Below are 27488 nucleotides of genomic sequence, written 5' to 3' on the forward strand. Positions count from 1 at the left end.
GTGTGTGTGTGTGTGTGTGTGTGTGTGTGTGTGTGTGTGTGTGTGTGTGTGTATGTGTGTGTGTGTCAACAGAGCTGGATCCTGATCCATGGCCGAGTTATTCTTTATGTGAAACTCCTCTGGCAGGGACACCAGCATCAAGACTCACTTTCTTCTGGTTGATTCTAGAAACGGTCTAATGGGTACCAAAAGTAATTAACAATGGTTAAGTGTCCCAAGATTGTGTGAGTGGGTTATAGGTAAAGACCCTGGAACAGCTGGTCCAACTGAAGCACAACAAGACTAGAATTTTCTCTCCTCACAATGCTGAGAACGTTTTCTACTGAAACCGAGAATCAGGTGTATCTCTCCACGGGCGATGCAGAAACACACGAGGGATTATAATTAGGAAGGCTCACCCTGCTAAACACACAGTGGGCCAGTCAGCTCTGAAAACTCAACCTTGGCCTAGCTCTGCAAATGCTTCTAGAAGGAATTAATAATCTCTGTCAAAACATGTGTTTAAAGTTATCTGTATTCTATGGGGTAAGGGAGACAACTAACTCTCTAGATGCTTCTAGGGGATAGAGAACATAGCTAAATCCAGGAAGACTCATTTGAAAAACAAGTTCACAGAAGCAAAAGAGTCTGGTGCGTTGATCTGCCGTACAGAGACTCCACCCGTGAGCCCCAGGGGAGTGGGAAGGGAGGTCTTCACCTATGGGCCACACAGCTCGCAATCCGAGAGCCTGGGCTCCCTTTCTGGGTGACTGACAGGGAAGCCAGCAACCACTGTAGCCCACTCTTGATTTTTTTTGGTGGGTGGTGGGGCAGAGCTAATTTTCCACATTAGACAATCATTCAGTTCTTTAGATCGGTGGTTCCAGAAGCGAACCTAAGCTTGGACTTGAGTGATTGACTCAGAAGAAAGGGGGAAGGGCCCAGCAAGACTGGGCACAACTGAAGACCCTGCTGCCACTTCCTGCCTACAGCTTGGCTTCTGGAGGGAACAGCTGTAAACCAGCAGTTAGGAGACTGAAAAGGGTCCAGTCTCGAGGCAAGGAGCCACAAGCAGCTGGGATTTGAGCGTATGCAGAGCCTTTGATGGATGTGTCTCTTCTCCAAAATAAACGCTCAGGGGAAAACAAGAAGATCCCCGGCCTGAGTCACTGAAAAGTAGACAGAATTAAATGACAGAAGAAAGCAAAACAAAACAGGATAAAACCACAAGGAGCAACAACACTGAATAAGGAGATGAGAGACGAGGTGACCCAACATGATTCCTCTGGGCCTCAAGTTCACAGACAAAACATGTCGAAGGAGGTATTTCTGTGGGATTCTTTCTTTTTCTTTAAAGACACCTTAAGACAGAGTAATCAATGTGGAAAAGTTGCCTAGGAAAACATAAAGGACCTTTTCTGAGAAGACTTTGATCCTGTCCTCCTATTATTGGCTTAACCATGCCTGCATTTAAGGCTTTGAATCTGCAATAACCGCTCTCCTATTGTCCTTGCTAACAAAGTATTATTTGCACCTTATTATTGCTAATCTCTTCTTTGTAAGAAACCACACCTGGTTTTACCCCACCCCCTTCAAAAAAAAAAAAGCAGGAAAAAAAAAAAACCAGTGCAGTAAATATTTGCCCTTTGTGGCAATACAATGCATAATTTAGTTAATCTGGGTTATCTTTCCGTGAGAGGTGATTGTTTCTATATTATGAAATGTGTTCACAGTAAGTCAAATCCACGCCAGATACCCGGGAGGCAGACGGAGAGCCACCTACCAGCATGTGGCTGCCATGAACCAACCCTGACACGCATGCACAGCCACACCTACACACACATTACTCACGCTAAGCTAGCCTCCGAATCCTAACCGCGCCTTTCTTCTACAAACACGGCCTTTTCTAAGGGGACATTACACACCTCCGGCCCCACAGCCCCGCTGCCGCCCTCCTCCCCTCACGGAAAGGCCCTGGAAAAGAAGAACCAGGACCTTCAGTTCTGCGTTTGAAAACACGACATGATTTTACATACCTGGATGAAGTCGAGAAACGTCAGGGGGAGCAAGTCATCCATATGTCCGATGTCTTTGGAGAAACGGTTTAAAATTCTTCCTGCAAGCACAGTATAGGAGAAATCACACATCTCCCCAGATAGACCCTTTAAGAGAAACAACTTGCAAACAAATCAAAACAATTATTTTAAATGCATATGTATTTAATCTATCAGGCATTCATATGGAATAAGCCCATGTCAGCGGCAAAGAAGAATATGGGATAATATCTAAAGGGAAACAAAGTGCCACCAAGTGGGGCTGGACTCAGAAGAACAACATGGCCCTCCATTTAAAAAAAAAATACATCTATATGTATATACACATACACACTCACACAGAAATGGTAAAACCTGTGACAGTATTGGCTTGGTAGGGTTTAGAATGTGCCTTTATTTTTAGGTCAATCCAAGTACAAAATAAAGGAAAAAAATGACAAACACGGAAATACCTAAATTCCAATTGCTATATTAGTTTTTCTTTAATCATGAGAATTAATTTTCCTAAATGTTAATTATAACATTTAGTGTTTTATGCCCTAGGAGACGGTTCCCTAGATCTCATATGCCAGGAAAACTTGAAATGCTTCCCAGTGAGAGGAAGCATCGTAAGTGCACTACCAGAGTCGTGAGCACACTACCAGGGTCAAGTCAGGCAGGGAAACAGAACAATACTTCACAATTAAAGATCAGTTTCTATCATCCACTGCACTTCTTGTGGAGAAGAACCCAAGAAAATGGTATATGGTGCAGGCTTCAGAGGGCATCAGTCAAAACTGGTTTCTAGTAAGCATCTATTATTTTGAATAATATGGTTTTAAAAAAGAGAAGTACACACTGATGGGTGGTGGGTGGATGGATGGATGATGTTTGGATAGATGGATGGATGGATGGATGGATGATGTTTGGATGGATGGATGGATGGATGGATGGATGGATGGATGGATGGTATTTGGATAGAGGGATGGATGGATGCTGTTTGGATAGATGGATGGATGGATGGATGGATGGATGGATGGATGGATGGAGTGTGGATGGATGGATGGATGGATGGATGGTATTTGGACAGAGGGATGGATGGATGCTGTTTGGATAGACGGATGGATGGATGGATGGATGGATGGATGATGTGTGGATAGATGGATGGATGATGTTTGGATAGACAGATGGATGGATGATGTTTGGATGGATGGACAGACAGGTAGACTATTAAGAGTTTATATTATGGCAGGCAACTCCCTGAGCTATTTTCTGGTTGATGCTTTGGCAGGCCCCGGTACAGATGTGACATGAGGCCCTGGGTGTACTGTTGCCAGCACTGGGACGGAGCATCCATTGCCTCTGCAATCCTTCCAGAGCACCTGGTTCTACCCGGAAGCACAGGGTGTGCACGTCAAAGACAAGCAGGCCTCAACATTCCGACTTGGGACACACAGGCTCTAGAAAATGTCACTTCATTGACATCTTTGGCAGGCCCAGTGACATGTCTTCTTAGTTTTAATAACACCTTCTTTAGTGACTTGTCCTGAGGATTAAATGGCCCCATGAGTGCGAGAGAATCCTGTCATGATGCCAGGCGCTTTTTAACAAGTACTGGAAAGCAAACAAAGAGGTGGAACACTGACTTTTAGCCAGATTCTGAGCCTTCTGCCCAAAGAGGAAGTACCCCTGTTAAAATGCGGATTCTGCTGCAATAGCTGGGGCGGAGTCTGAATGTCTGAGGATCCCAGGGGTGCCCTGTCTTCTGCTCCCTAGAGCAGGCTTGGAGAGGGAAGATTCAGTCCAAATCAGGTCCATCTGAGAAAACACTACGATTAGATAGGCAGATTCCCCCTGGATATCCCTATGGGTTCTGAGGACTAGTTTTTAACTTTGCAAAGAAATAAGACTGAAAGAAAAAAAAAATGATAGCTCCATAGGTAAGAGCATTTGTTCAGTGACTGCAGGGACCTGAACTGGAATCCCTGGCACCCAGGGAGAAAGCCAGGCCTGGCTGCACGTGTCCCAGGAGAGGAGACATGTAGGATATAAAAGCTTGCTGGCCTAGCCAGCCTAGGGTAAACTGTTTCGGTTCAAAGAGAGACTCTGTCTGAAGACGATACTGCAGAGTGATGCAGGCAGACCCCAGAGGTCTTGTTCTAGCCCCATTGTACACCTCCACCCCCACATACACACCACACACAAAGACACACAAACCAAACCAAACCAAAATCATTAGATACATGAAAAAAGTAGGCGGGGGGGGGAGGGTTACACTTTGCGAACACAGTCAAGATTCAGACATACCAGATGTATGATTAGCTTTAACAAATGTCAAAAGTGGTATTCAAAATACCCTTTAACAACGAGATGGCTCACTAGAGATGACCACGCCACCAAAACCATATGACTAGACTCAAGGAACTTCAGGTCTGAGCTAGCGGAGGGGAGCTAACAACAGAAGACACAAGAGGAAGGCAGACCACTGAGAACAGGCCTCACTACACAGTCAGCACAACTCCAGGCCAAAGATCCCCATAGCCTGGATGCTTAGTCGCCAATGTGAACCAATAACGCAAGACAAGAGGGTCTGCCACTCGCCTGCAGAAAGCACGGAAGAGAACGAACAGTGTTTGCAGAGTCTTCAGCCTTGTAGCAGACAAGGAAATTGGGGCTGTGATGTCGAGTTCAAGGCCTCACAGTCAGAGGCCTCCAAACCAAACCCTTCTGAGTGCCCTCCACACTCTGCCATGCCTCTTCACGGCACAGACATGTGGTCCCCGCTGGAATGTGTCAGGGGAAATGAGCTTCCCAGGAGAGTCCAGTCCCTCTTCAAACTCTTCTGCTAGAAGCAGCCTGCTTATGTTACACGGAGTCTGGCCCTCCGGGAACACCCGAATGCTACTGCTGTACACTCGGTCCTCAGAACCACTTTCTCCTGACATGACAGCCCTCTGTACACTTAATCACAGCCTTCTCAGGCTTCTCACAAGAAACCTGGTGACGGTGACGCAACGGGTTCCCTCACCGACCAGGTCCTACCTCGGCCACTGTCTCTGTGCACAGTCGGACGGCCGCACTTGATGCCAGTGTGCAGGATTCGAACCCAACCCCCAGGGATTGCTTGTACAGCTCTGTGTGAAGTGGAACCCCAGCCGCCCGTTCTGCACAGTCACCATGCCCAGGATTGCTGAGGCCAGAGAGCATGCTCCATATGCATTAAAAACAAACCTGCAGCAGCAGTTTCCTTCCTCGGTGGAGGTGGCTCTTCATCCTGGGGACCGTCTCCTTTACTGTGCAACACTCAGTGCTGTGCACTCCTGTCTGCTAGTTCTGGGTTATCTCCTGAGCCAGTGCAGTTGCTCTCAGAGTCTGTGTCTTTCCATGTCTTTTCTCCCGAGTCTTTCCTCTATTAGTTTTGGGGACTTTAATCTTCAATGTTTCACACGTGGCCGTCCAGCTTTTCCAGCACTGTCTTTCCCTAAAGCGACTATTCTCAACCCTGTGGGTCACAACCCCTTTGGGGGGCACCTATCAGGTGTTTACATTATGATTCATAACAGTAGCAAAATTATAATTACGAAATAGCAATGAAATAATTTTATGGTTGGGGTCACCACAACATAAGGAACTGTATTAAAGGGTTGCAGTATTAGGAAGGATGAGAACTACTACTCTAAAGTATGTTTGGACAGAGGAGTAATACCTAGAATATATAAATAACTAAAAAGGAAAAAAAACCCTAATTACCCAAAGAAGCCAATTAACAGCTGGGCTTGGAAGTGAGGAGAGGGTTTTTGCAGTCAAGTGCTTTCGACACGAGCATGAGGATGTGAGCAGGAGACCTAGTTCCCCAGCACTCATAAAATACAAGCTCAACAGCATCAGTGCTGGGGAGCAGAGACAAGAGAATCTATGGGCTCACTGACCTGCCAGGCTAGCTAAATTAATCACTTCAAGTTCAGCACAAGATCCTGTCAATAATGACAACAACAACAATAATAATGATGACAACAACAAACAACATTGACCTCTGGCCTCCACACACGTTTGCAACACTTGGGCATACATCTGCACACACGTGTACACACGCATGAAGTATACACATATACAAGAAGTAATAATACAGGGCCAATACAACAATATAATAGATTCTAGACAGATGGTTATCATTAGGAGAAAGTGCTGGCAAAGGATGCTGGGAAGATCACAACCTTTATCCATGGCTGGCAGGAACATAAACTGATTTGGCTACTAGGAGGATCAGTAGGAAGGTGCCTCACACAACCCAAACAGATTACCATTGGGCCCAACACACTGCCCCAAGGAATAAACCCACAGGACTCTTACTCAATACACCAGATACCAGCACACCCATGTTTATGGCCTCACTACTCACAAAAGCCAAAATATAAAACCAGCCCAGGTGTTCGTCCTCACACGCGTGATTAAAGCAAATGAGGTGTATTATACAAAATGGATTTTACCCAGGCATAGGGAAGAATGGAATTATAGTTTGCTGGAAAATGGGAACAATTGGACATTATCACATTACATGAACTCAGACAAATTTTTTTCTCCAAAAAAAAAAAAGTTTTTTTCTTAAAAAGCTGTACATATGAGACAAGACAGCAGAAGAGGGACTGGGAGCGTGACGAAGACTAGCCTAAGGGGAGGCAGGGGAAGAGAGAGACGGGGACGCTGGGTAGTGAATACACCTTGACATCCATGCTATGCGTCAGAGAAATGGTTCTCACCAAACCCATCACCCCGTACAATGAATAAACGCCAACAGAAAAAGAGAAGAAAGTTCCACACTACACTGCACAGGCAGACTCGGGGGAAGGGAATATGAGCAACCCACTTTGGGAGTGTAACTCTTTGGACCCACAAATTCTACCTCGAGGAACTACCCTAGACCCACAGGGCAGGATGGCCAGTGCGCATGATTTTTACAGGAAGTACAGAGTAAGGGGAAATGGGGACGGGCTGGCCGCCCCAAATTCCACGTTGTCATACAGGAGTTCCTCCCCCGCCACATTGCTCTGCTTTTCTGTCTTGTGCAAAGAGAAAATTTCAGAGAAGATGGCATCCAACTTCTTTTCAAAATACAAATTTATGAAGGGTTATTCTTTAGAAACTGAGAATCTGCAACCAGTGTCACAGCTAAAATTCTGGCTTCTCTCCTAGAGCCAAAGTTCCTTGTGGTTCCATGAAGTACCCATGTCTACCTCAGCCTTCACCTTATTTTCTGAGTTAGGTTCCCCCCTAAATTCACGACAATTCAGCTAGACTAGATGGACAGCAAGACCTGCATTCTCCTTCCTCCCAGGCTCCGAGCGGCCCAGTGATCCATCAGGTGTCTTATGGAGGTTTTGGAGATCCTAACACAGGCTCTGATGCTTTCGCGAGAGGTGCTTCCCTGCCCAAGCCTCCCCATCCCTGCTTAAGAGATTCAGATTTCCATAGGTATTATTTTTTATATACCATAATATTGAGTCGATGTTTCATAACTCAGAATCTTACTAGCAATACTAAATAATGTGCTAATCACTCAGAATAAGTCTCATACACTCTATTCCTCAACACCACCCCTCCCCAATGTCTCCTGCATTTACAATCGCCAGCCTCAGACAACCATGAATTTACCTTCTGTCTCCATCAGTCTTTTTCACAGTACCTTTCAAATGAATAGATCAATTTACTACGTTGTCTACTGTATCCATTTTTTTCCCACTTAATCTGACACTTCTGAGGTTCATCCATGACACAGACTTTATTAAGTATTTCCCCTCTGAGCCCCATTCTCTACACACAGAAACAGTCTTAGAGGTACCAGCAAGCAAAGTCCCACCAAACACGCCATCTTTGACCTCGAGGTAAGAGCAGAGATGTTTGGTGAGCTCTTTGATAGGAAGAACTGATCTGTACCTACATCTTGCCTGGCACGTGTGAGGCCCTGGGTCCCATTGCTAGCACATCAAGATGGACTGCGTGAGTCGAGACCTTACCTTTGATTGGTAACGACAGAGAGAAGAAAGAGCTGGAAGGCAGAAGCGCCAGGTTCAGGCTGGGCACTTCTGAGTAAAAGTGGTCTCTCATGGGACTGTCGCTAACTGTCAGTAGACTAAAGAAAGAGGAACACTAGTGAACCAGCCACCTTCTAGGTGAGATGTGGCATCTGAGCGTCTACTCTGAAGAGCACACTGTCCAACAGCGCACACAGAATGGAACAAGGCTGGACAGACAACAGTCTGCACCGCGCAGAGCCCAGTCGAGTCAGACGGCTGTGGTCATGTGAGGTGAAAAAGCCCTTTTAAGAGTGGTCAGCCTAAACTGGGCCATGGTGGTGCACGCCTTTAATCCCAGCACTCTGGGAGGCTGAGGCAGGGCCGATCTCTGTGAGTTCAAGGCCACCCTGGGCTACTCTGAGGTCAAGGCAGAAACAGATCCAGATAGTGGCGGCTCACACCTTTAATCCCAGCACTAGAGAGGAACATAAACTGGATGAGACGGGAACTTGCACTCTGTCAGTCTGAGGATTTGTTACAGGTAAGAGCTCTCGAGTCCTCGTCCTCCTCTGACAACAGGAAATGGCGGGACTTCAGAGGACCTATTAAAACTCAGTCAAAACGCAAAATCCGTATCTGCAAAAGGGAAATGATAAACAGATGAATGCGTCTTTCACTACCTCAGAGGTCAGGATCACAGATCAGGAGGATGAATGAGGACATGGCAAGAGCCAACCCCTAAGTTCAGGAGTAGTGCGTATTTGTAGGGTGTCACCTTATCAGAGGAGCTCAAAGCTGAAAGGGGGCATGGAAGACCCTCATGGCTAGCAACTTCCAATCACAGAATGAAAATCCTGAGACCCGACTTTGAAGAATGACACAGAGGAGGAAGAGGAGGCCAGGCGCATCCCACCTGAGACATTTTGGTCTTTCTCCCCATACTGCGTGTCTTTTACCTCGTAGGGACTCTCCTACCATTGGACTTTCACTTGGACTTTCACATAGAAATAGGTTCTAAAGAGGGCTTTGCAGGAATGGACCACACCATATATGTTGGAGGACACATGTTCAAGGCTGCCCAGTCTTCTCGGAACTCCCACACCGTGGCAGAGAGAAGCATGACAAACCTTGCACTTCGGGCAACTTTCTTCAACAGTTTCTGTTGGCCCTTTATCCAAGGATAGAGCGACTTAATCACTGTGTTTATTTTTCTGGTTCTCTCTCTGAATATCCTTTGCTTTCTTTACTTTCATGAGTATCCCAAGTCTTACCTGCATAGCTCTTCCTGGGTTTACTCAAGACACATGGTTATTTTACAAAGCATTTTAAAGTCAACAAGGCAAGACCAAACACAGCCCTTTGAACCTGGTCTATGACTACCCCCACCCAACTTCCTGAACCAGGTTCTAGACCTGTGCAAAAACTCCCAGTATGAAACGTGAAAGGCAATTTTGTCTTATCTTGAACTCTCATACTTACCAGTATGTCTCAGTTCTCTTCATTTAAAATAACCTAACTTGCATCTTAATTATAGTATCGAACACTGGGGAAGGAAAATGGAGACTGAGAAGCAGGCATGCCCCTGGCTATGCATCCTCACTCTGGTCACCCCTCTGCTCTTTCTTTACCCATCTTTTCAGGAAGGGTCTCTATGCTGCCTGGGCTCCACCAAGGAATTAGTCCTCTCTCCCTTGCCAACAAACACAGCTCTGGGAGCTTGCTACCAACTTCAGCTTCTTCCTGAGGACACATAGCACGGTTAATTTACCAAAAGTGAGTTAAGGTAGACCCTATGAGGAGGAGGTAGGCATTACATGCACAGGAAAGATGGAACACAAACATGCGCGTGTGCACATACACACACACACAAACACACATGACAACATCTTCCAGCTTCCTCAAGGACCAGCACATGTGCAGCCTATATTCCATGGCAGTCACCTGTCCCAGACACCATTCAGCCCTCGTCCCCTCATCTGAACCAGCTCAGCAGAGACTCTGGCTCCAGCAACCAGAAACCCTGACCATACTGTCATGCATCTGCAAGGGACAGGCTTACTAAAACCAGTAAAAGATGAGTTAGTAAATCACTAACTAAATCTTTCAGTGACAAAGCTCTGAAAAAAAAATTACAATACTTTGGCAGAAACTATTTCAGGGGGGGTTACAAGTTCTGGTTGTATAAAATACATCTTTTCTTGACCCACAGATAGTGCAGTGTACACACACACACACACACACACACACACACACACACACACACCAGAAACAAGAAGGTATGGGCAATGTATCACCAGACATTGTGATGATGCAGCAACTGTGTTACAGAAGACCACTACCAGAGAAGGTGAGGTAGAGGGCTGGGCTGACCTGGCCTAAGGTGGTTCCCCAAAGGGAAGAAGACTTGAGAATCTGAAAAGAGGGGAGAGAAGTGCAGACTCTCAGCTGGGGAAAGATCTTTCAGGACTAAGGTGTAGGAAAGGGCAAAGACAAGTAAGTGTTTGCCTGGGCGATAGAATATGTGTGGCCCACACTAGGTCAAGACAGCAACAGACTTGAGAACGGAAATGGAGACACTAAAGCACTGAGGGGTCTCCGCTAAAAATTTTCCATAGCAGGGAAGAGGTCTCATTTGTGTCTTTTACTCGAGGTTCTTCAAAGCCATGTCCATAAGGAGCAAGTGTGGAATGACCAAGGGAGTTGGGGCAACTGGAGTGAGACCACCTCTGACTCTGGGTGATGGAGCCCAGGCCAATTCACACTGCAGCCTCCCACCTCTGACTCTGGGTGATGGGGCCCAGGCCAATTCACACTGCAGCCTCCCACCTCTGACTCTGGGTGAGGGAGCCCAGGCCAATTCACACAGCAGCCTCACCATGCATAACCAATGCAAAACTTCGTTATGGCCATCTGGGTTCACTCAGATTGAGTTTCTAAAATATCATCATATACCCGACATCGAACATCAACGAGACGGTTATACAGGACAAACACATCAGCTCTGAACTACGGCAAAGATACTGTCCCCACTTAAAGATGAGGCAGCTACAACTTTGAGAGGAAAAATTTAACTCAATTAACTTCAAGTTGTGAAGCTGCCAAGCGGGACTCACACCCAGTATTCAGAAGGTGTGTTCTTGTCAACACATCTATGACAGGCTGCAGCTTTACGGAACACTTCCGCAAGTTCTATTAAATACTTCCCGTGAAGGGGGAGCCAATGAACTGCCAGGCTGGGCAGGCATTACACTGGCACGAATGGTTAGGAACAGACCTGCTGTAGGCGGCCCTGCCCCCATCTGATGGGCTAATGGTGGCCGTGTTGGATGCTGAGACCTTTGACTATCACTCCTGGCCAGAAGAGTTTCGGGGAACCCTCTCTTGGGCAACCATAATTGAAGGAAATCATTTAAAATAAGTCCATCTCAAAATTAAATGACTACGTTAGTGTTGAGTAAAGAGATTCTGTCAACAAGAAGCAAACAAGCGGATGCAGACAAGGGGTCTAATGAATTCCTAGCTGATGAGTTAAGTCCAGGGACTGGAGTTCTACCTCATCCCATAGCAAATCCAACTGCCTGTGGATAGAGGTCTGACTGAGCGCTACCCTGGGGGGATGACAAACACTTCAAAAGTTACCTGGGAGTTGGTGTTGAAGCAACCGGCAAATGTTTTTCTAAGCGTTAAGGAGAAACCAGTCAGCAAGACAGGCCAGGATGTTTCTTTACACGTGCATTTCCGAGATATACCTCCAAGATATACCTCCACACCGTGTAGGGAGAGCAGATCTCTAGAAGACCTTCCCGGACTTGAACTCTGATATAGGGCAAGTCTGATGGAAAGCTACAGAGCCTCTGTGACCCACACAGGAATCTAAAAACAAGAAGCTGATGGCCATTTGATCTCCCCTGCTACAGGAACTGATGACACACATGTCCAAGTGGGGTTCTTCCCCCCCTTATCCGGCATTTCTGGACTCTCACTCATGGCCAAATGCTCGTGAATTAGTTCAGGGAAGTGAGAATTAATGGGACAAAAACAAAGGCCCGAAAACACCCAGCAGCCTCAGGACGGTGATTCCCACAAAGATGGCAGCAGCCAGAGAAAGCATTTGTGCAAACAAATGGGTTCTGCTTCCACAAAAGCCCAGCGTCCAACTCGCTGACGAGATCACCCTGAATGGTAACTGCCGTCTGATATGCAAAATCAGCTCTTTCTAACTCCAAGGCTTACCTGAGCGTGCACGATGCTCAAAGATAGAACAGTACATCGCTTGGTGTGAAGACAGGACAGAACTTGAAGACAATGGGCCCTCCCCCTCCCACCACCGCCCTATGTAAAACAGGAAAGTGTGCTGGAAACAGATCAACCGACACCCAGATCTGATCTCGACTTCCATCTCCACCAATCATTTGAAGATCTGGGAACTGCCAACAGATGTTACCCCAAGCTGGCTAGGCTAGGCTAAATGTAAATGTGTGGACCTTTGTTGGGTTTGTTTTAAAACGATGTTTATAAAACACACATCCTTCTCAACTGCTGCACTGCTTCTTTGTAAAGTCCAGGAAAGCTCTGTGACCCAGGACACGGTACCATAAGCTCCGGACACAGGGTATCTCGGAGTCGAACCATCCTTGTTCTTACAGAGAATTCCAAACTATTGGACTACCTAGCACTCCTCACTGCCGGGTCTTTTCCAGGCTCCCCATATCCCATATCCTTCTCCCCACCTCAGCCCTCCTGGCTGAGCTTAATTCATGGGTTTCTAGAACCAACAGCCCCTGCTCCCCAGCCCTCATGTTTCCGGACTTTTCCCACAGCACCGAACATGTTCAGTATCCTCTGAAAATACCATGTGTGCTTCAGGACGCCGTGATCTCTTCTTTTAACATCTGCCTCTCTCGATTCCTCCACCTTGCCTGCTCTCCAAGTTCAAGGGTCTCCCTACGGCGGTGTGGGGCTCACCACTCCGAACCCTACTCCTAAGGGTGGTCTTCACCCCCTCTCACTAGGTCAGCTGTTCCCAAACCCCAACTGCACCCAAGACCCACTGTTTCTCTTCTCCCTTTCTCTTACATCTCAACACATCCAGCCGGCAGACTTCTCTCCGCGGACATCTGAAGTGTTTGAACTAGAGAAGAGGACGGGCTCAATGACTTCTCGCCTAAGGTGTTTAACACGGGCCAAATGGTAACTTCACACAAATGTCAACATCGGCTTTACAGACTTACCATGCAAATTCTCACTGCCATCCAAGGAAAAGCTACATCTGTGATTCTGAGCTTTGAATACTTTGGGGACCTTTGGTTGAGTTTCACCTAGCAGAAGTTGGCTTTCTTCATGGCCAGGTATCTTCTGAGCTGACCTTCCCGGCTCTGATGTATGTTATCACATCAGAGAGCTTAATCAGAACACAAACTGTTCTTAGATTTCTGCAGAGGTAATTAAATAACAACTCGATGCCAATTAATCACAGTCAAATAGGAGTCTGTCAGAGCGGAACTCTACACTGGGGACTATTTAGTGGTCAAATACTTGGCGAGCTCTTAGTTAAACAATGATTCATTAAACCTCCTTTGCCACACAATGGCTAAGCTAAACTCTATGTGAAAGAATCGAAACGCCTTTGTTCTCCCATAAAAAGACATCAAACCTCTGTGTGATATTCTTTTCTCCCTCACTTAGCAGCAGGCTGCTCAATTGCATGATTCATGATGTGTTCAGCTGCTCCTAGGCCCAGGGGCATCTGCAACTCCTCCTGGGTCTGGAACAGGAGAGCGAGGGGGGGGGCAACTCTTCCCTCCTTCTCTCCCCCTCTGAGTGAGTGCGGGGTTGGACAGCTGACCACCTAAAAGCTCTGCTCACACAGCAAAGAAGCACAGCAAAGAAGAAGGGAACCACCTTCTTCCCCGAAAGGAGAGCTGTGGCCGCTGCCTGAGGAGGATGTGATTACCCGCTATGCAAACCCACACAACTTGCCAAGCCAGCAAAAACCCGTCAGACGATTTTTGGTTCCCTGTGCCTTCCTTATCAACAAGGCTCTTTTAAATTAAGCGACCCATTATAACACAGCTCCCTGTGGAAACCCACAGACCTACTTCGAGTGCAGCTGATAACTCCCAAAGGCTGCTGAGCACTACTTGGAAGGGCTGTACAAACTGCCCTGCAAGTTCGTTTCTCCCTTGGGAGACAATATTTAGCGGAGGGGCAGGGCTTGCATTTGCTGGGGTTTGCCCAGGCTAGTGCTGTAGGCAGCCCTGCGGTTCCACAAGACTGCTGTTTATTTAAAACAGGACCTCCATGCTTTGTCCTATATTTGAATCTGAATTAGAGACCGCAGAGGTAGTTGAAAACGCATTCCAGGCTATAGTACTGCAGAGAAATCCACTAGACAGTGAGCCCATTTATCTCTATATTCAGTTGCCTAGCATAATCACTGGGTTATTACTGGTTTTATCACATAAGTAAAAGTTAAATTTTACTTGGAAGTGGAGTTTGGTAGTAGAGTATTTGGGATTGCAGGAGGCTCTGGGTTCCGCCCCTAACATTAATTAAATTAAAATCCCATAAACTAACCAAATAGAAAATATACTTCTCTTCACTGAAGAAGAAAGTACGTACTACGAAATTTTTCTGAAAAAGGAAGAAATATTTTTGAAGTACATGTATCAGCTCACATCTCAAAGCTGCACTCACTAACACTAAAGCTTGCTGGATAGAACATTGTTTAAACGGAAAAGTTATGAAATCTGAGAAAATCAGTTTTAACTCGACTCACATACTGAGCAACAGGAAATAAAGTTCCCCTTTACTGGCTCTGGTGTGCAAAATATTAAAATAATCGTGCGCAGATTGTAAGAATGAGCGCAGGACAGACCGGGTATTTCCTGTATCCAGTATACACGTATAAACTGCGAGGCAGACACTGTGCCGTCTTCACACAGCAGTAAGAACATAAAGCCTCGGAGAACTCACTATGTGAAACTGGAAACGGCTTTGCGATCTCTCGGTTGTGAGCCCTTCGTTTTGTTTCTGCCACTGCCACCTCCCAAACTCCTGATATTTAGCGGCCCCGAGTGTGTCTACTTCTCAGCTAAGCCATGACATAAAATGATTTCAAGGAGGGGGGGTGGGGGAGAAGTCACACCGCATCTAACATAAACACACCGTGGCAAAACAAATTTTCCTGCAAATCTAAGCAGTTTTCCAGTCTATCAAAGTAGTGCCAGGGTAGATTTATGCGCATTAAAGTGCTGACGGGCACGGAACATTTCAGTCGTAAATACAGTTCGTTGTAACCCAATCGTCAAATCAATAAAGTCATTAAAAATAGAGCACATTCTTCAAGGAAACGGTGCGCTGAGGGGGAGAGCATCTTCGCTGGTGATGGAGGCGTATTGTCAGAACCGCCCCTCTGTCCCCCATGGGCAGGCAAGGCAACAACATCCGTAGGGCCTTATCTCCCCCCAGGTGATTTTAGCCAAGTAAACTGCCACACGGGGCAGCGTTTCCAGCCTCCCCACAGACACCTTATAAATACAAATAAGAAGATACGCCCTGGGTTTTTCTTTGCCCCTTTTCCTTCTCTGTCCCAGACTGACAGAAAATTATTACTATTGTAACGTCTCCAACGTCTCTCACGTCGGCCCCTGGGTCTCTGGGCCAGAATGCTCAGCGATTATAGTATCCATTTATCTAAACTGCTAACATGTAACAAAATCCAGGTGGGGTACTGTGCCTCTTAAATTAATTTACTACTTGAAAAAGACTTTTTATGCCAATCCTGTCAAAGAAAAGGCAGGAAATGTGTTGAGAAACGGAATAAATCTAAATACAGTTTCCATTTGATCTGAATTTCAAATGTAAGGCAATAAAATAGAAGCATGGGAAGGGCAGGTGACATAAGAGCAGCAAGGAAACGCCCACACTGCCGAGGCAGGATCCCAGGATCCCTCGTTCTGTGGAAGTCTGTAGTCTCAGGGGACCTAGCTCTCCCGTGAGGACACACAGATACATCACGTCACCTTTTGACCGAAGAAAGGCCTCTGCACTTCACAGGCAGGAGGACGGCTCCCATCAAGAGCCAGAAAACCTCAAGGGCTGGTGGCCATGGGGAGTGACTAGAACCTTGGTAGCTTCTTCATGGGTAAAAAAAAAAAAAAAGACAACAGTATGACAGGACCGCCAAATAGGAACCATGCCATCACTGTAAGATCCTGGCAGTCTGTTGCTGGACCGACACCCAGAGGAAAAGGAAGTGGAGACACGGGTGTCAATACAGTCACAGCCCCAGCAGCATTCATTCCAAAAGGCCAAGCGATCTACCTGACCGACGAGAGATGAGGGCGTAAAGTGAAGTGTGTGGTACAGATACAACGGCGCAGTCCTTAGCCTCAAGGAGGGGTACTGACCTCTGCTATGGCATACATGACGCCAGAAAACATTTATCACAAGGGAAAGCTATTGTAGATTCCACTTACAGGAAGTACCTAGAGTCTCAAACTCAAAGAGCTGGGAAGCAACTGGATGAGGACCAGAGGCTGGGGCAGGGGGCAACCAGGAGTCAGTGTTTCCTGAGCTAGGATCACTTTGGGAAGCGTGACGTTCTGGAGACACAAGTGGACCAAGGCTGTGTAGCGATGCTCACGTACTTGATGCCTCTGAACTGTGGTTAAACTGGGCGACACGGTATTATTTAGTTGTCCTTTGTCCCAGTAAGGAGAAAAGAACTCAAACTTTCTCTCTCTCCTTTCCCTAGAACCCATCCGTTCTGAGCGAGACGATTAGTTTTACAGTTAGTAGCCTAGCTTTTTTACTGTCAACTTGACAAACCTAGAGTCACCCAGGGAGAAGGGTCTCAGCTGAGGCAGTGCCTCACTCAGATGGACCCGTGGCTATGCCTGTGAGAGATTGTCTTTACTGATGATTGATACGAAAGGACCAGCCCGCTCTGGGCGGCACCATCCCTAGGCAGGAGGGCGCAGGCCAGGATGGAGCAGGTAAACAGCATTCCTCCATGGCTTCTGCTTCACTTCCTGCTTGAGCTCCTGGCCTGCCTTCCTCTCCATGGTGGACTGTGACCTGTGTGTAAGTTAAAGAAACTATCCTTCTTCTCCCCAAGTTGCTTTAGGCCGAGTGTTTACAATGGCAACAAAAATAAGCTACACGAGTTAGCACGTCCAACTCAACAAATACAGCAAGCCCCTTCCACCAGGACTAAAGAGCAGTTCCAGTCATAGCAGCCAGGCCACCATCTGAGAGCGAGATAAGACGTTAAAGGACTGTCCCAGCCAGCAGCGGGGCAGTCAGTCTCACTCTCTGAAACGGACTGGAGACCACGGCCAAGAGTAAGGATGAGGACCTAAGCAGAACAAGAAAGAAGGGCCTGCCCGCTGAGGGCGGAGGGACCAGAGGGACACGGGCGCCACCCAACCCACAGAAGTAGAAAGAGAGGTCGATGAGGGGTTCCGCTTTTACTCTGCAGAGCAGTGGCTGGCTTTCAGCAAAGCACCTGCAATTTTCCTGTCTCCCAGGTACATGGCACAACCCATATTCCGGGGCTGCTTCATACCCACTTTCCAGTGCCCTGTAAACACTCCCAAGTCAAGATGCAAAATACCAACATCAACAGAATCCCACCCCGTGAGTGACGTGGCTAAATCAACACAATCATGGGGTCATTACGGCCTCCTGTTTTCCAGCCCAATCTCAAGTCAGGGAGCCCCGCCAGAAGCCAGTAATTAGTGGGCCTCCTTAACCAAAAGCACGATTAATGGCCTTTAGGAGGCGCCAAGAGTCCTTTCCCTCTGTGACTTGTGTGACCTAAGAACAGAAAGCCAAACAGCTGCTAAAGATGGACCAGGATTGTAAATACAAGAGGGGGGAGGGTGATGGGGAAGGAAGGCAAAATGCGGGCTTCTTCTGCACACCTGTCTAGGGAATGGGTCTCCTGTGATGAAAAGCAAAGATGGACAGATACATACAAGGAAGCACGACACACTCAGTGTGTGAGAAAATGGGATCTAAGAGTATGCACCAAAGGCGTGATGCTAGGATGTGGCTTAAATAAGGTCCTCGATGCTGGGTGAGCAGGGAAGGGTGCTCCAGGAAAGCGCAGGGCCCCGGGAGCAAGAGGGGTAACGAAGGAAGATTGAATAGAAGGCAAAGGAATGCCAAGCATCCACCGCCCAGCCCGGGAGGGCAGGGCCTCATTCTCAGTGGCTCTGCAACAGGCCTATGATGTCTGAACCCGAGGCCATAAACAGGACCCCTTTGAGGTTCCCAGTCCCCAGGAGACTCATGCCAGCCCAGTACATGCCTTCATTTTTATCTTTAAAAGACAGCGAACGAAAGAACTGGGTAAATATTTTCTCCTCGGTGCAGAAGATGTCTGCAAACCTCAATGGGTCAGGTCAAGAAGGGTCAGGATTCAGAGACAGCTCACTACCCACTTGGCTATCCTGCTCTGTCGACGGCACCAGCTAGGGTGCCCTGGTAAAATGTTTTCATCCAGGCTTAATGTGAAATTTTCCAAAAGGTGCACAGCAAAAGGGAGCATGTTACTGAAACGGGAGAAGAGTGGCCGGGAACGTGGCTCAGTGGTAATTTCTTACCCGTTATACACAAAACCCTGGTTTTGACTCTATGGTCATCTTAAATAAAAAGGTCTTCACGCACATACACACTCACACAAAGACCCTGGTTTTGAGGCTCAGCACCTTCATACATTGGGTGCACACCCATAATCAGCTGTGGCAGAGGCAGAAGGATCAGGAATCCAAGATTATCCTAGGCTGCACTGCAAGTTTGAAGCCAGTTTGGGCGACAAAAGACCCTGTCTCAAGAAGGAAAAAAATGATGACTAGGATTATAAAATATATAAATCTCAGACTCAATTTTCTTTCTTTGGACTCTGTTATTTCAGGATCCAATAAAAACTCAGCAATTCTCATATGCAAGATGCCAATCACATTCTGGCGGATGTTCTAACCAATGGTACGGTCTGGGGACGTAGCTCAGGGTTAGGTCACTTGCTGAGCACACATGGGACCCCAGCTCCATCCCTGGCACCTACAGAAAAAGTTAAAGAAAAAAACCCTATTGATGTTCAAAAGAGAAAATACTTTGACTGGCTTTTTACTTAATAAGCTTCCATTATAAATTTCATAAACACTAACCATAAATGTGATTATAGGAAAATTTCCGGGGCTGGAGAGATGGCTCAGAGGTTAAGAGCACTGACTGTTCTTCCAGAGGTCCTGAGTTCAATTCCCAGCAACCACATGGTGGCTCACAGCCATCTATAATGAGATCTGGTGCCCTCTTCTGACACGTAAGCACACATGGAAGGATTGTTGTATATATAATCAATAAATAAATTTTAAAAACAAATTTTTTTAAAAAAAAAAAAAGAAAATGTGCTACAGCTAGGAGCCCATAAAGCATTATTTATAGATACAAAATACAGAAATCATATTTTTAAAATGTCAGCTCATCTTTGGGCTGGAGAAATCCCAAACATTCACTCAGGGAGGCAGCACCTATCCCCAGTTAAATCCCAGCCTATGTTCTAAGAGGATGAAATCAGAACATGAAACGGTCCGCTTAAAACTTCAGCCATGTGACTTCTCAGACATAATTTAATATAAAAAAATTTTAAGTAAAACATTTTATTAATATTTAAAGGATGTATCAAATTTAAAAGGGAATATTACACAGCCTTGGCTGGGCCACCAGTAGCCTTGCTAATGGATATTCTCAGCACCACTGGTAGAGAGAGAGGAATCCAGGTAAAGGTCTCTCTCTCTCAGGTTACTGCTGACTTGCAAGCCAGGAGCTCCAGAGTCTCATCCTGACACAAGAGGTTTCTATCAAGCATGCGACGTTGGAGAAGACAGCACCCCACAACCCCGCAGGCTGAACTCAACAGCTTGGGTGCAGTTACTTCCCGCCCTCTCACGGAAGGGTGGAAATCACACTGAGCAGAAGAAAAGAGAAGTGTTAAGTCAAACACCCGAAAAGCCAGGAGCTCCAGGGAGAAGCCGGGAACATGTCTGCATGTGCCTACCTCACAGCCACTAGAGGCACTGTGTTGTTATTGCCAAGACCTGTTCGTATGGGACTCCACCCAAGCAGACTGTCTGTCCTGCAGACTCTCACTCAGAACACGTCGGGAGGCTCTTTTTCCTTTCCAGAGACTGTGAGCACCATCAACTGCTCAGAGTAAGAAGTCTCACTGTTTCCTGTGTTCATATAGATATCACATTCTTGAAATAATAGAGAAAATGAAGCCCACGCTTGCAGTGAGCAGCTTAGGGTTCTACGTAGCATAACCTATATTTTTAAGAAGGAAAGAGCCAAAGGCATAAATCACAAGACATAGACAACTGAGTCGGATGCTTATATCCAGTATTTATGAATCTGAGACAGAAGGATCACCAGTTACGGTCCAGCCCAGGCTACACAGAGTTCCAACCACTCTGGACTCTATCAAGAGAATTTGTCTCAAAATAACAACAGAATACAAGTAGACAGAAATGAATCTGTGGAGGTTACAGGCCCTGAACTGTTGGGGTGTTTCCAAGCAGCGACCCCCTCACTCAGTAAAGGGAAAAGACTTCAGTGTGAAGGGGTCTTTCTGGCGAAGTCCTGCGAGAACGGCCAGTTTCCATACAGAACATTCCGCAAAACACGACGTGGACAGTGAGAGCAGAGACATAAATATATATTCTCTTAATATAAATCATTCTAGGGACTGTCCCAGGCCGATGTGCCGCAAAGAGTTCACAAGACACAGGTCTTTGATCTTTGTGGCTTTACCATGTATGTTTTTAAAATTTCTGGAATGCACCCAGGGAGGCAAACTGCTTGACAAAGACACTATAAATATCCGAATAAATAAATACATGCAAACATCTGGAACCCTGATTAAGCACCAAAGTTTTATTACTTGTGAAGGAGGAGGAGTGGCGGGGGGGGGGGCACCAAAGAGCATTTTTATTTAAGAAAAATGCCCCGTGCTTTAAGAAAAATGCCCCGTGCTTTCCGTACGATAAAGTCCTCGTGACAGAAGAAAGCCTGTAGGGAGGCCGTCCTGGGGAAGGCCGGAGAAGGCCGGAACCGGGGCTCTGCAGCTGCTCCCCACGAAGAAGCCACTGAAACTCTGTAACACTTCATCAGGTTCGCTTTTAAACAACTAAAGGTAGAAAAATATCTATGAAGAATTAACCATTGTTTATAACAAAAATAAACACAGGTGATATATTAATTTCTAGCAGTTTCAAGCTCATTATTCATGTGTCTAGATCTCACTTCTCCTGGTAGGAAATCATCTGGGGGGCTGAAGAGCTGGTCGTGGGGTACTCCGCACACAAAGAGGAGGAGGTTGTCCTCAGTGTTATCAGTCCCGTTAAATTAGAAAAGTAGGGAGGCACAGACAATGTGGTTAAATGGGAACTAGTTTTCCACACTGTTACAAAATTGTGACCTGTTGCCATACCTTCCTGCTCAGGATAAATAAATAAAACCACAGATGAGGCCCTTCTAGTAAATTAAGGATTCCCCGGTAAAATAAAGATTAGACAAGTAGAGAACAGTCCAGTCAGTAGGCATCCTACCGCACAGAAGGATGTCCTATTTCCCCAGACACAGAGCAACAGAGTGGCCACTGCCCTGCCTGACTCCCCCGCCCCCATTTGGATGTGCTAACCCCACCCCCCCTTTCAACCACTCAATACCAGCTCAACAACATCCTTCCCCTATTCCAGACTCATCCTCAGGCCGACCACCGGCTCACACCTCAGCTTTACCACAGACACTTCCTCACGCAATGGCCTTGCTTCTCAAATCTGCTAAAGCCCCTAGTCTACCCTCCTGGAGTCTTGGCCCTCCACAAGTTTTGGTCCTTAGGCCATACGGTCTTATGTTTTCCCCACTAGGAGTCAAGGTGCATGAGAACAAAGAATACAAAGTCTCTGAAGATTTCTGGGCCTAGCTTGAGACACAGTGCCTGACTGGATTCAACACACTAGACTCCAAAAGTGTCTTCACACATGGATGAAGAGTAAGGGGATGCACACAGAAATCAGCCCTGTGCAGGGTTTACCCATTTAGAGAAGAGACGCTGTGGGGTGTCACTGTGAGAATGAAGGCCATCGTTGTGTCTGGCTGGAGAAGGGATGAAGAGGTCACCAAATCTGGATGTCAATAAAGGTGGGAAAACAAACAAATCTACCAGTGGTCAAGTTCAAAACAAGAGGAGTGTTCCAACTTGTTCCCGTGGCAGCTGCAACCCAGAAACTTGGCCCTGATACAAAAGCATGGGGGGAAACCATGTGGGGGGCAGTGAAAAGAAATACCCCCCCCCCGCACTACCACAGCCCATGCCCAATGGGGCTGCGAGCGCTCAGAAAAGACACGCACATTTATATGGTTCTGGTTTGCCTCCACCTCAAGGAGCGCATGATAAAATGCAACAAATGGAAGAATTCGTCTTGCTCTTCCTTCTGCGTTCCTTCTATGCAGTTTCTTGATATTTAACCATCCAGTATCACATCCGACTGCTCCGTTTCACTCACAACACCCCCTCGGTACGGCACCCTAAATCAGTAGGTGTTCTCCAAGAAAACCAAACCAAACCAAACAAACCTAGAGCTGAGTATTTATGAGCTAATCACATCTACACCATACGTGCCGCCACCACTGCTGTGATGTCCCTTGGCATGAAGCCAGCAACTGCACAAAGGGAAACTTGCTGACCCTATGCTGACCTCCCCAGCTCCTGCTCTCGCTCCAATCTGTTCTGCAATCCACACCTAAGGGGATCCTTGACTAAACCACTTCACCTCCTTAGCCTCTGCTTCTTCGGGGAATCTCTCATCACTGAGGTCGGACACAGAAAATGTATCCCTGTACCCTACTCCGGTGTGAACGCAACCATCCAGGGCACCTGGTACACGGAGAGGGCTCTCTGCTCACACGACGGTGATGAGGGAAGGATTCCAAGTGACTCAGCTTCCTCTAGGGCTTGGGAGGAAAGTGCTTGCAGTGCACTTATGAAGACCGGAGGCGGAACCCAGGGCTCCTGGAAACGAGCTCCGTGTGGTGGCATGCCTGTCATCCCAGAAGTAGGATCCCTGGGTCTCGCTGGTCACGAAACTGTCTCAGAAACGAAGGTACAAACAACTGAGAAGCCAGTCAATGCTGACCTCCATATATTCATGCACACGTGTGCATACGCACCTTCCCAACCACCCTTCAGTACACACAAAGTGCTCCCTTGCACGAACAAACACAATGACTTCCCCAAGTATTTCATTAATTCAGGTTACCGGAGACTGTTCCTGAGCATTGGCCCTAAGGATCAATGCATTCATTGTGACTAGCTAAAAGCCACCCATACCATAATCGTCCTTGGAACATGCTCTCCCCACAGAATCTGTGAGCTAAGGAGAGAGCAGAAATCCCTATGTAACGAGAATAGGGTTTGACTGTGAAGCTCTTTAGATGAAAAAAATAATTTTTTTTTTGGTTAAATCAGAAATTCTCCACATGCAGAATGTGGGCATGTGCCTGCTGTTACTGGTAAAACCCCGCTGACATGTCTGCAAGAATATTCTCGGCCTCATATTTGTACATTTCCATGGCTAATTTTTTTCATACTCGTCCTTACCCCTTTCCCTCCAAATCCATATTCCGCCCGACATTTCCCATCACCCATAGGTTATGTCTGCTATTGTAACCCACAGGAACAAATATTCTTCCCCTAAGAGCCGTACCACACGAGCTTTGCATGCCTATTAGGGGAAGTCAGGCTGCTGCAGGACATCAAAGTCCTCTGAGACCGTGACCTTAGCTGTGTTCTCTACTGGCATTCAAAACTTGGTTGCATTAAATAATACCAGTGTAGGCTCCGAATGAAATAAAATCATGACAGGATTCAATCTCTCGGGCAGTCATGGACTCCGTTCCCTCAGATGAAAGTCCTGTGGCTCACCTCTGAAAGGCTCCCTTAAAACTGAATGGGCCTAACTTGTCACAATTGGAAACTCTTAATGTTTTCATCAGGAAGGGGTAAGAGAGTTTTAATTCGCCAAGACATGACAACCAGGAGGCAAAGGTGGCAAGTCAGGTAGCTCAGGCTGTACAGGCTGACACAGCCAATGCCATAAGGCAAGGCTAGCCATGTAGCTCGGTCCATAGAGCCGAGTACGGATGGTGTGTGTGCTATCAGCACCACTAAACCAAGTGAGGTGGCATGTGACTGCCACGCCAGCACTGGGGGGACGGAAACAAGAATCAGGAATCCAAGGCCACCCTGGGCTAGGGAGTTTTGATGCCCACAAACAAAACACGTTCTCAGAAACGGAATCAAGACTGTAGTGAGAGAGCAGTCTAGCATTGTGTGTCCCTGATCAGAGCAGAACACATAATTCTGTATTTCTCGGCCTCTTCAGGGCAATGCAGTTTCCAGCTAAGCCCCTCCTTTCTACGGCCTTTCATTCAGATGCATGACCATTTCTATATTTGCTTTTGGTTGTGATAAAGCTTTCTGACCAAAGCAACTTGAAGAGGAAAGGGTTTATTTCACCTTAAACTTCCAGGTCACAATCCCTCACTGAGGGAAGTCGGGCCAGAAACTCCAGGCGAGAACCAGGGAGGAGTGTAGTGGGAGCTGCGGGCTGCGTTCCTGCCACCGGCTCCTGGCTTGCTGATCCCTCATTGCTCCCTGCTAGCCCATTGGTCTAGGGAGGGCGCCACCCACAGTGGGCTGGGCCCTCCTCCATTTATTATCCATCAAGGCAGCTTCTCACAGACCATAGGCCAATCTGATTGAGGTAAGACTTCAGCATCAAGACCTCAAGAAAACCAGAACTAGGGTCACTACCACAGCATCAAGACCTCAAGGAAACCGGAAATAGGGTCACCACCACACCATCAAGATGTCAAGGAAACTGGAAATGGGTTTTCTAAAAGCACAAAAGCTAATAATATAATTAAGCCACTTATCTAAGTTTACTAAATAAGAAAATATAAAATAGCTATAATTAGGTGTATACCCCAACATTTTATACTGTTTATGCAAAGCTCTGGGGAAAAAAAAAAGATCAAATTATCTTATTATGAAGACGGGCTTTCCAAGGACTAGGGCTTCTCAGACATTGCTGTCCGGTAACTGTCCAAACATGGTAACCTTTCCAGAGCGCAGAGCAGTGAGAACACAGCACTGGTCCTCATCTGTTAACAGCCCATGGTCTGAAAACACGAAATGGAACATTCCAGAAGCAAATAATCCAAAATATTTAAATGCCTTTAATTATAGCTATATATTACTCTTCTATTTCATTATTAGCTATTGTTGCTCATGTCTCTAGACACATAACTCATGAATTAAACTTTATTGTAAATATAAAAAGGGGAGGTCAGTGAAATGAATAATGAGATAATTTGTTCTTTTTGAGTAAGAGACAAAGAGTGGTGCATTGAACTCTGCCCGAAAGCCTAAACAAAGGGTCGGAATCTGTGATTCTCTCTGGACCTGCGCACCTTCCGCTCTAGGCTCCATCACCACGAGCACCAGTGCTGGCCAAGTCTGTCGTCGGAATATCCGCACACATAAGAAGGTTTATCCTGAATTCGCCCCCCCCCACCATGTCCAGAGAAGAGATGGAGTTCCTCCAATGAATAAGAGCGTCGGACCTCAGTCTTCCAATGAGGACCTTCTGAGCTCTTCGTTCTGGCCACTTCTACGGCTAAGCTCTCTGACAGTCTCATTCTCTCATTCAAACATCTATGCTCACTGGCAAGTGGCTCAGGAGGGGAAGGCGCTTGTCACAAACCTGCCAGCCTGAGTTCAGTCCCCAGTGCCCACACGGTGAAATGGGAAAACCAACTGCTGACCGCTGTCTCTGACCTCAGCCTCCCCTGCCTCATAAGCTCAAACTAAACTCAAGTGTGATAATAATAACCCGGGAAAATTAATCCTACTCAACATTATACTGCGTTCCTAGCACTGATTTAAAGAGCTCTAGATAAATATGTAACTGCTTAATTTATCTTTACAGGAATAGTCAAAGATGTTTTAGAATAATTAATACTACCACTTTTAATAAAATTTTAGAATTCTTTCCTTTTCCTTCCCCCAGATATCTCTCCCCCCTACACACACTCACACACTCACACACACACAGAGACAGAGAGAGAGAGAGAGAGAGAGAGAGAGAGAGAGAGAGAGAGAGAGAGAGAAGTTGTTTAATGCACTAGAGAATGGCCGCAGGAAAATGGAGCAGCATAAGACAGAAGTTGTCATCTGTCACTCAGGAGCTCAGGAGCAGTAGCCCACCCTCCAGGATGGACGTACCTTTTTCTTCCACTGTTTCAGGAATAATTCACTTTCAAATGTAAATCCTTGTGAATATTGATTAAAAACAAAAAAGCAAAACTAAGTGTTGACTAAACAGAATAAAGAAAGCAAGAACTAAAGAAGCTAAAATATGTCTTCCTCACACACTCGACTCAAGCTAGACGTCAGCAAAAACATGGCGTTCTGACACACATCCTGTGGGACTTCTACCGGGCATGTGGGGGCATCCGGTCATACAGGCTTTACGAAATGTTAATATAGTTCTTCTTACCACGATGCCCATGAGAAGAAATACTATACTAAGCATCATTTAATCTTTACCCAAAGAGCTGAAATGCTAGTTTGAACGGGATTGTCCACATGTCTTAGAGACATGCCTTCAGAGCATGAACACAGTAGGCCGGGGAGGGGCCGGGAGTGGGAGGAGCCGGGAGTGGGAGGGGCCGGGAGTGAGTGCCCACCAGTCAAGCATAACGACCTGAGTTCAGATCCTCAGCACCCACGTGAAAGCCCCAGCACTTGGGCATCAGCGGGCGGGCAGTGGAAACGAAAACAAAGATAGGAGGACCTCTGGGGCTTACTGACCAGACTAGGTAGCCAATGCTGTCAAGTTGGTTAGCTTCAGGATTGGTGAAAGACTGTCTCAAAAAAATAAGATGGGGAGACCCTTAGGCCACCACATGTACATACCCACACAAGTCACACCAAGAGGTCCATACGCCGCACATGCACATGCCCCACACAAATGAATGAAAAGAAAACAAAGAACACGCTAGCCGGGTAACTTATGCCAAACCCCAGCACACGGGCCCAAGACGTTAGTGAACATACAGTTAATAATCTCACTCTAACCAAAGAATCATGGGACTCCTGCTCTTTGAGGTTTTATTTCAAGCTCTGCATCTTAAACAAACAGGGACAGTACCAAGAGTGGTGGGTCTCCACAGGGCAGACACTTGGGAGGCAGAGACCAGAGGGCACTGCAGACCCACAGGGTGGACACTGCTGGCCCACAGGGTGGACACTGCTGACCCACAGGGTGGACACTGCTGACCCACAGGGTGGACACTGCTGACCCACAGGGCAGACTCACTGGACCCACAG

At 46.7% G+C, this 27488-nt stretch overlaps 1 protein-coding gene across 1 annotated transcript in view; it reads right to left on the reverse strand.

Annotated features, from left to right (window-relative positions):
- The window catches only part of Abcc4 (ATP binding cassette subfamily C member 4), a 201246-nt gene that overhangs the window by 67077 nt on the left and 106681 nt on the right, over positions 1-27488 (reverse strand). The window contains exon 20 of the mRNA XM_005355662.2: positions 2016-2095. Within this exon, the coding sequence (XP_005355719.1) occupies positions 2016-2095 (80 nt within the window). The remainder of the gene's footprint in view (positions 1-2015; positions 2096-27488) is intronic.

The sequence above is a fragment of the Microtus ochrogaster genome, chromosome 17 (genome assembly GCF_000317375.1).
Source record: "Microtus ochrogaster isolate Prairie Vole_2 chromosome 17, MicOch1.0, whole genome shotgun sequence".
NCBI classification, from domain to species: domain Eukaryota; kingdom Metazoa; phylum Chordata; class Mammalia; order Rodentia; family Cricetidae; genus Microtus; species Microtus ochrogaster.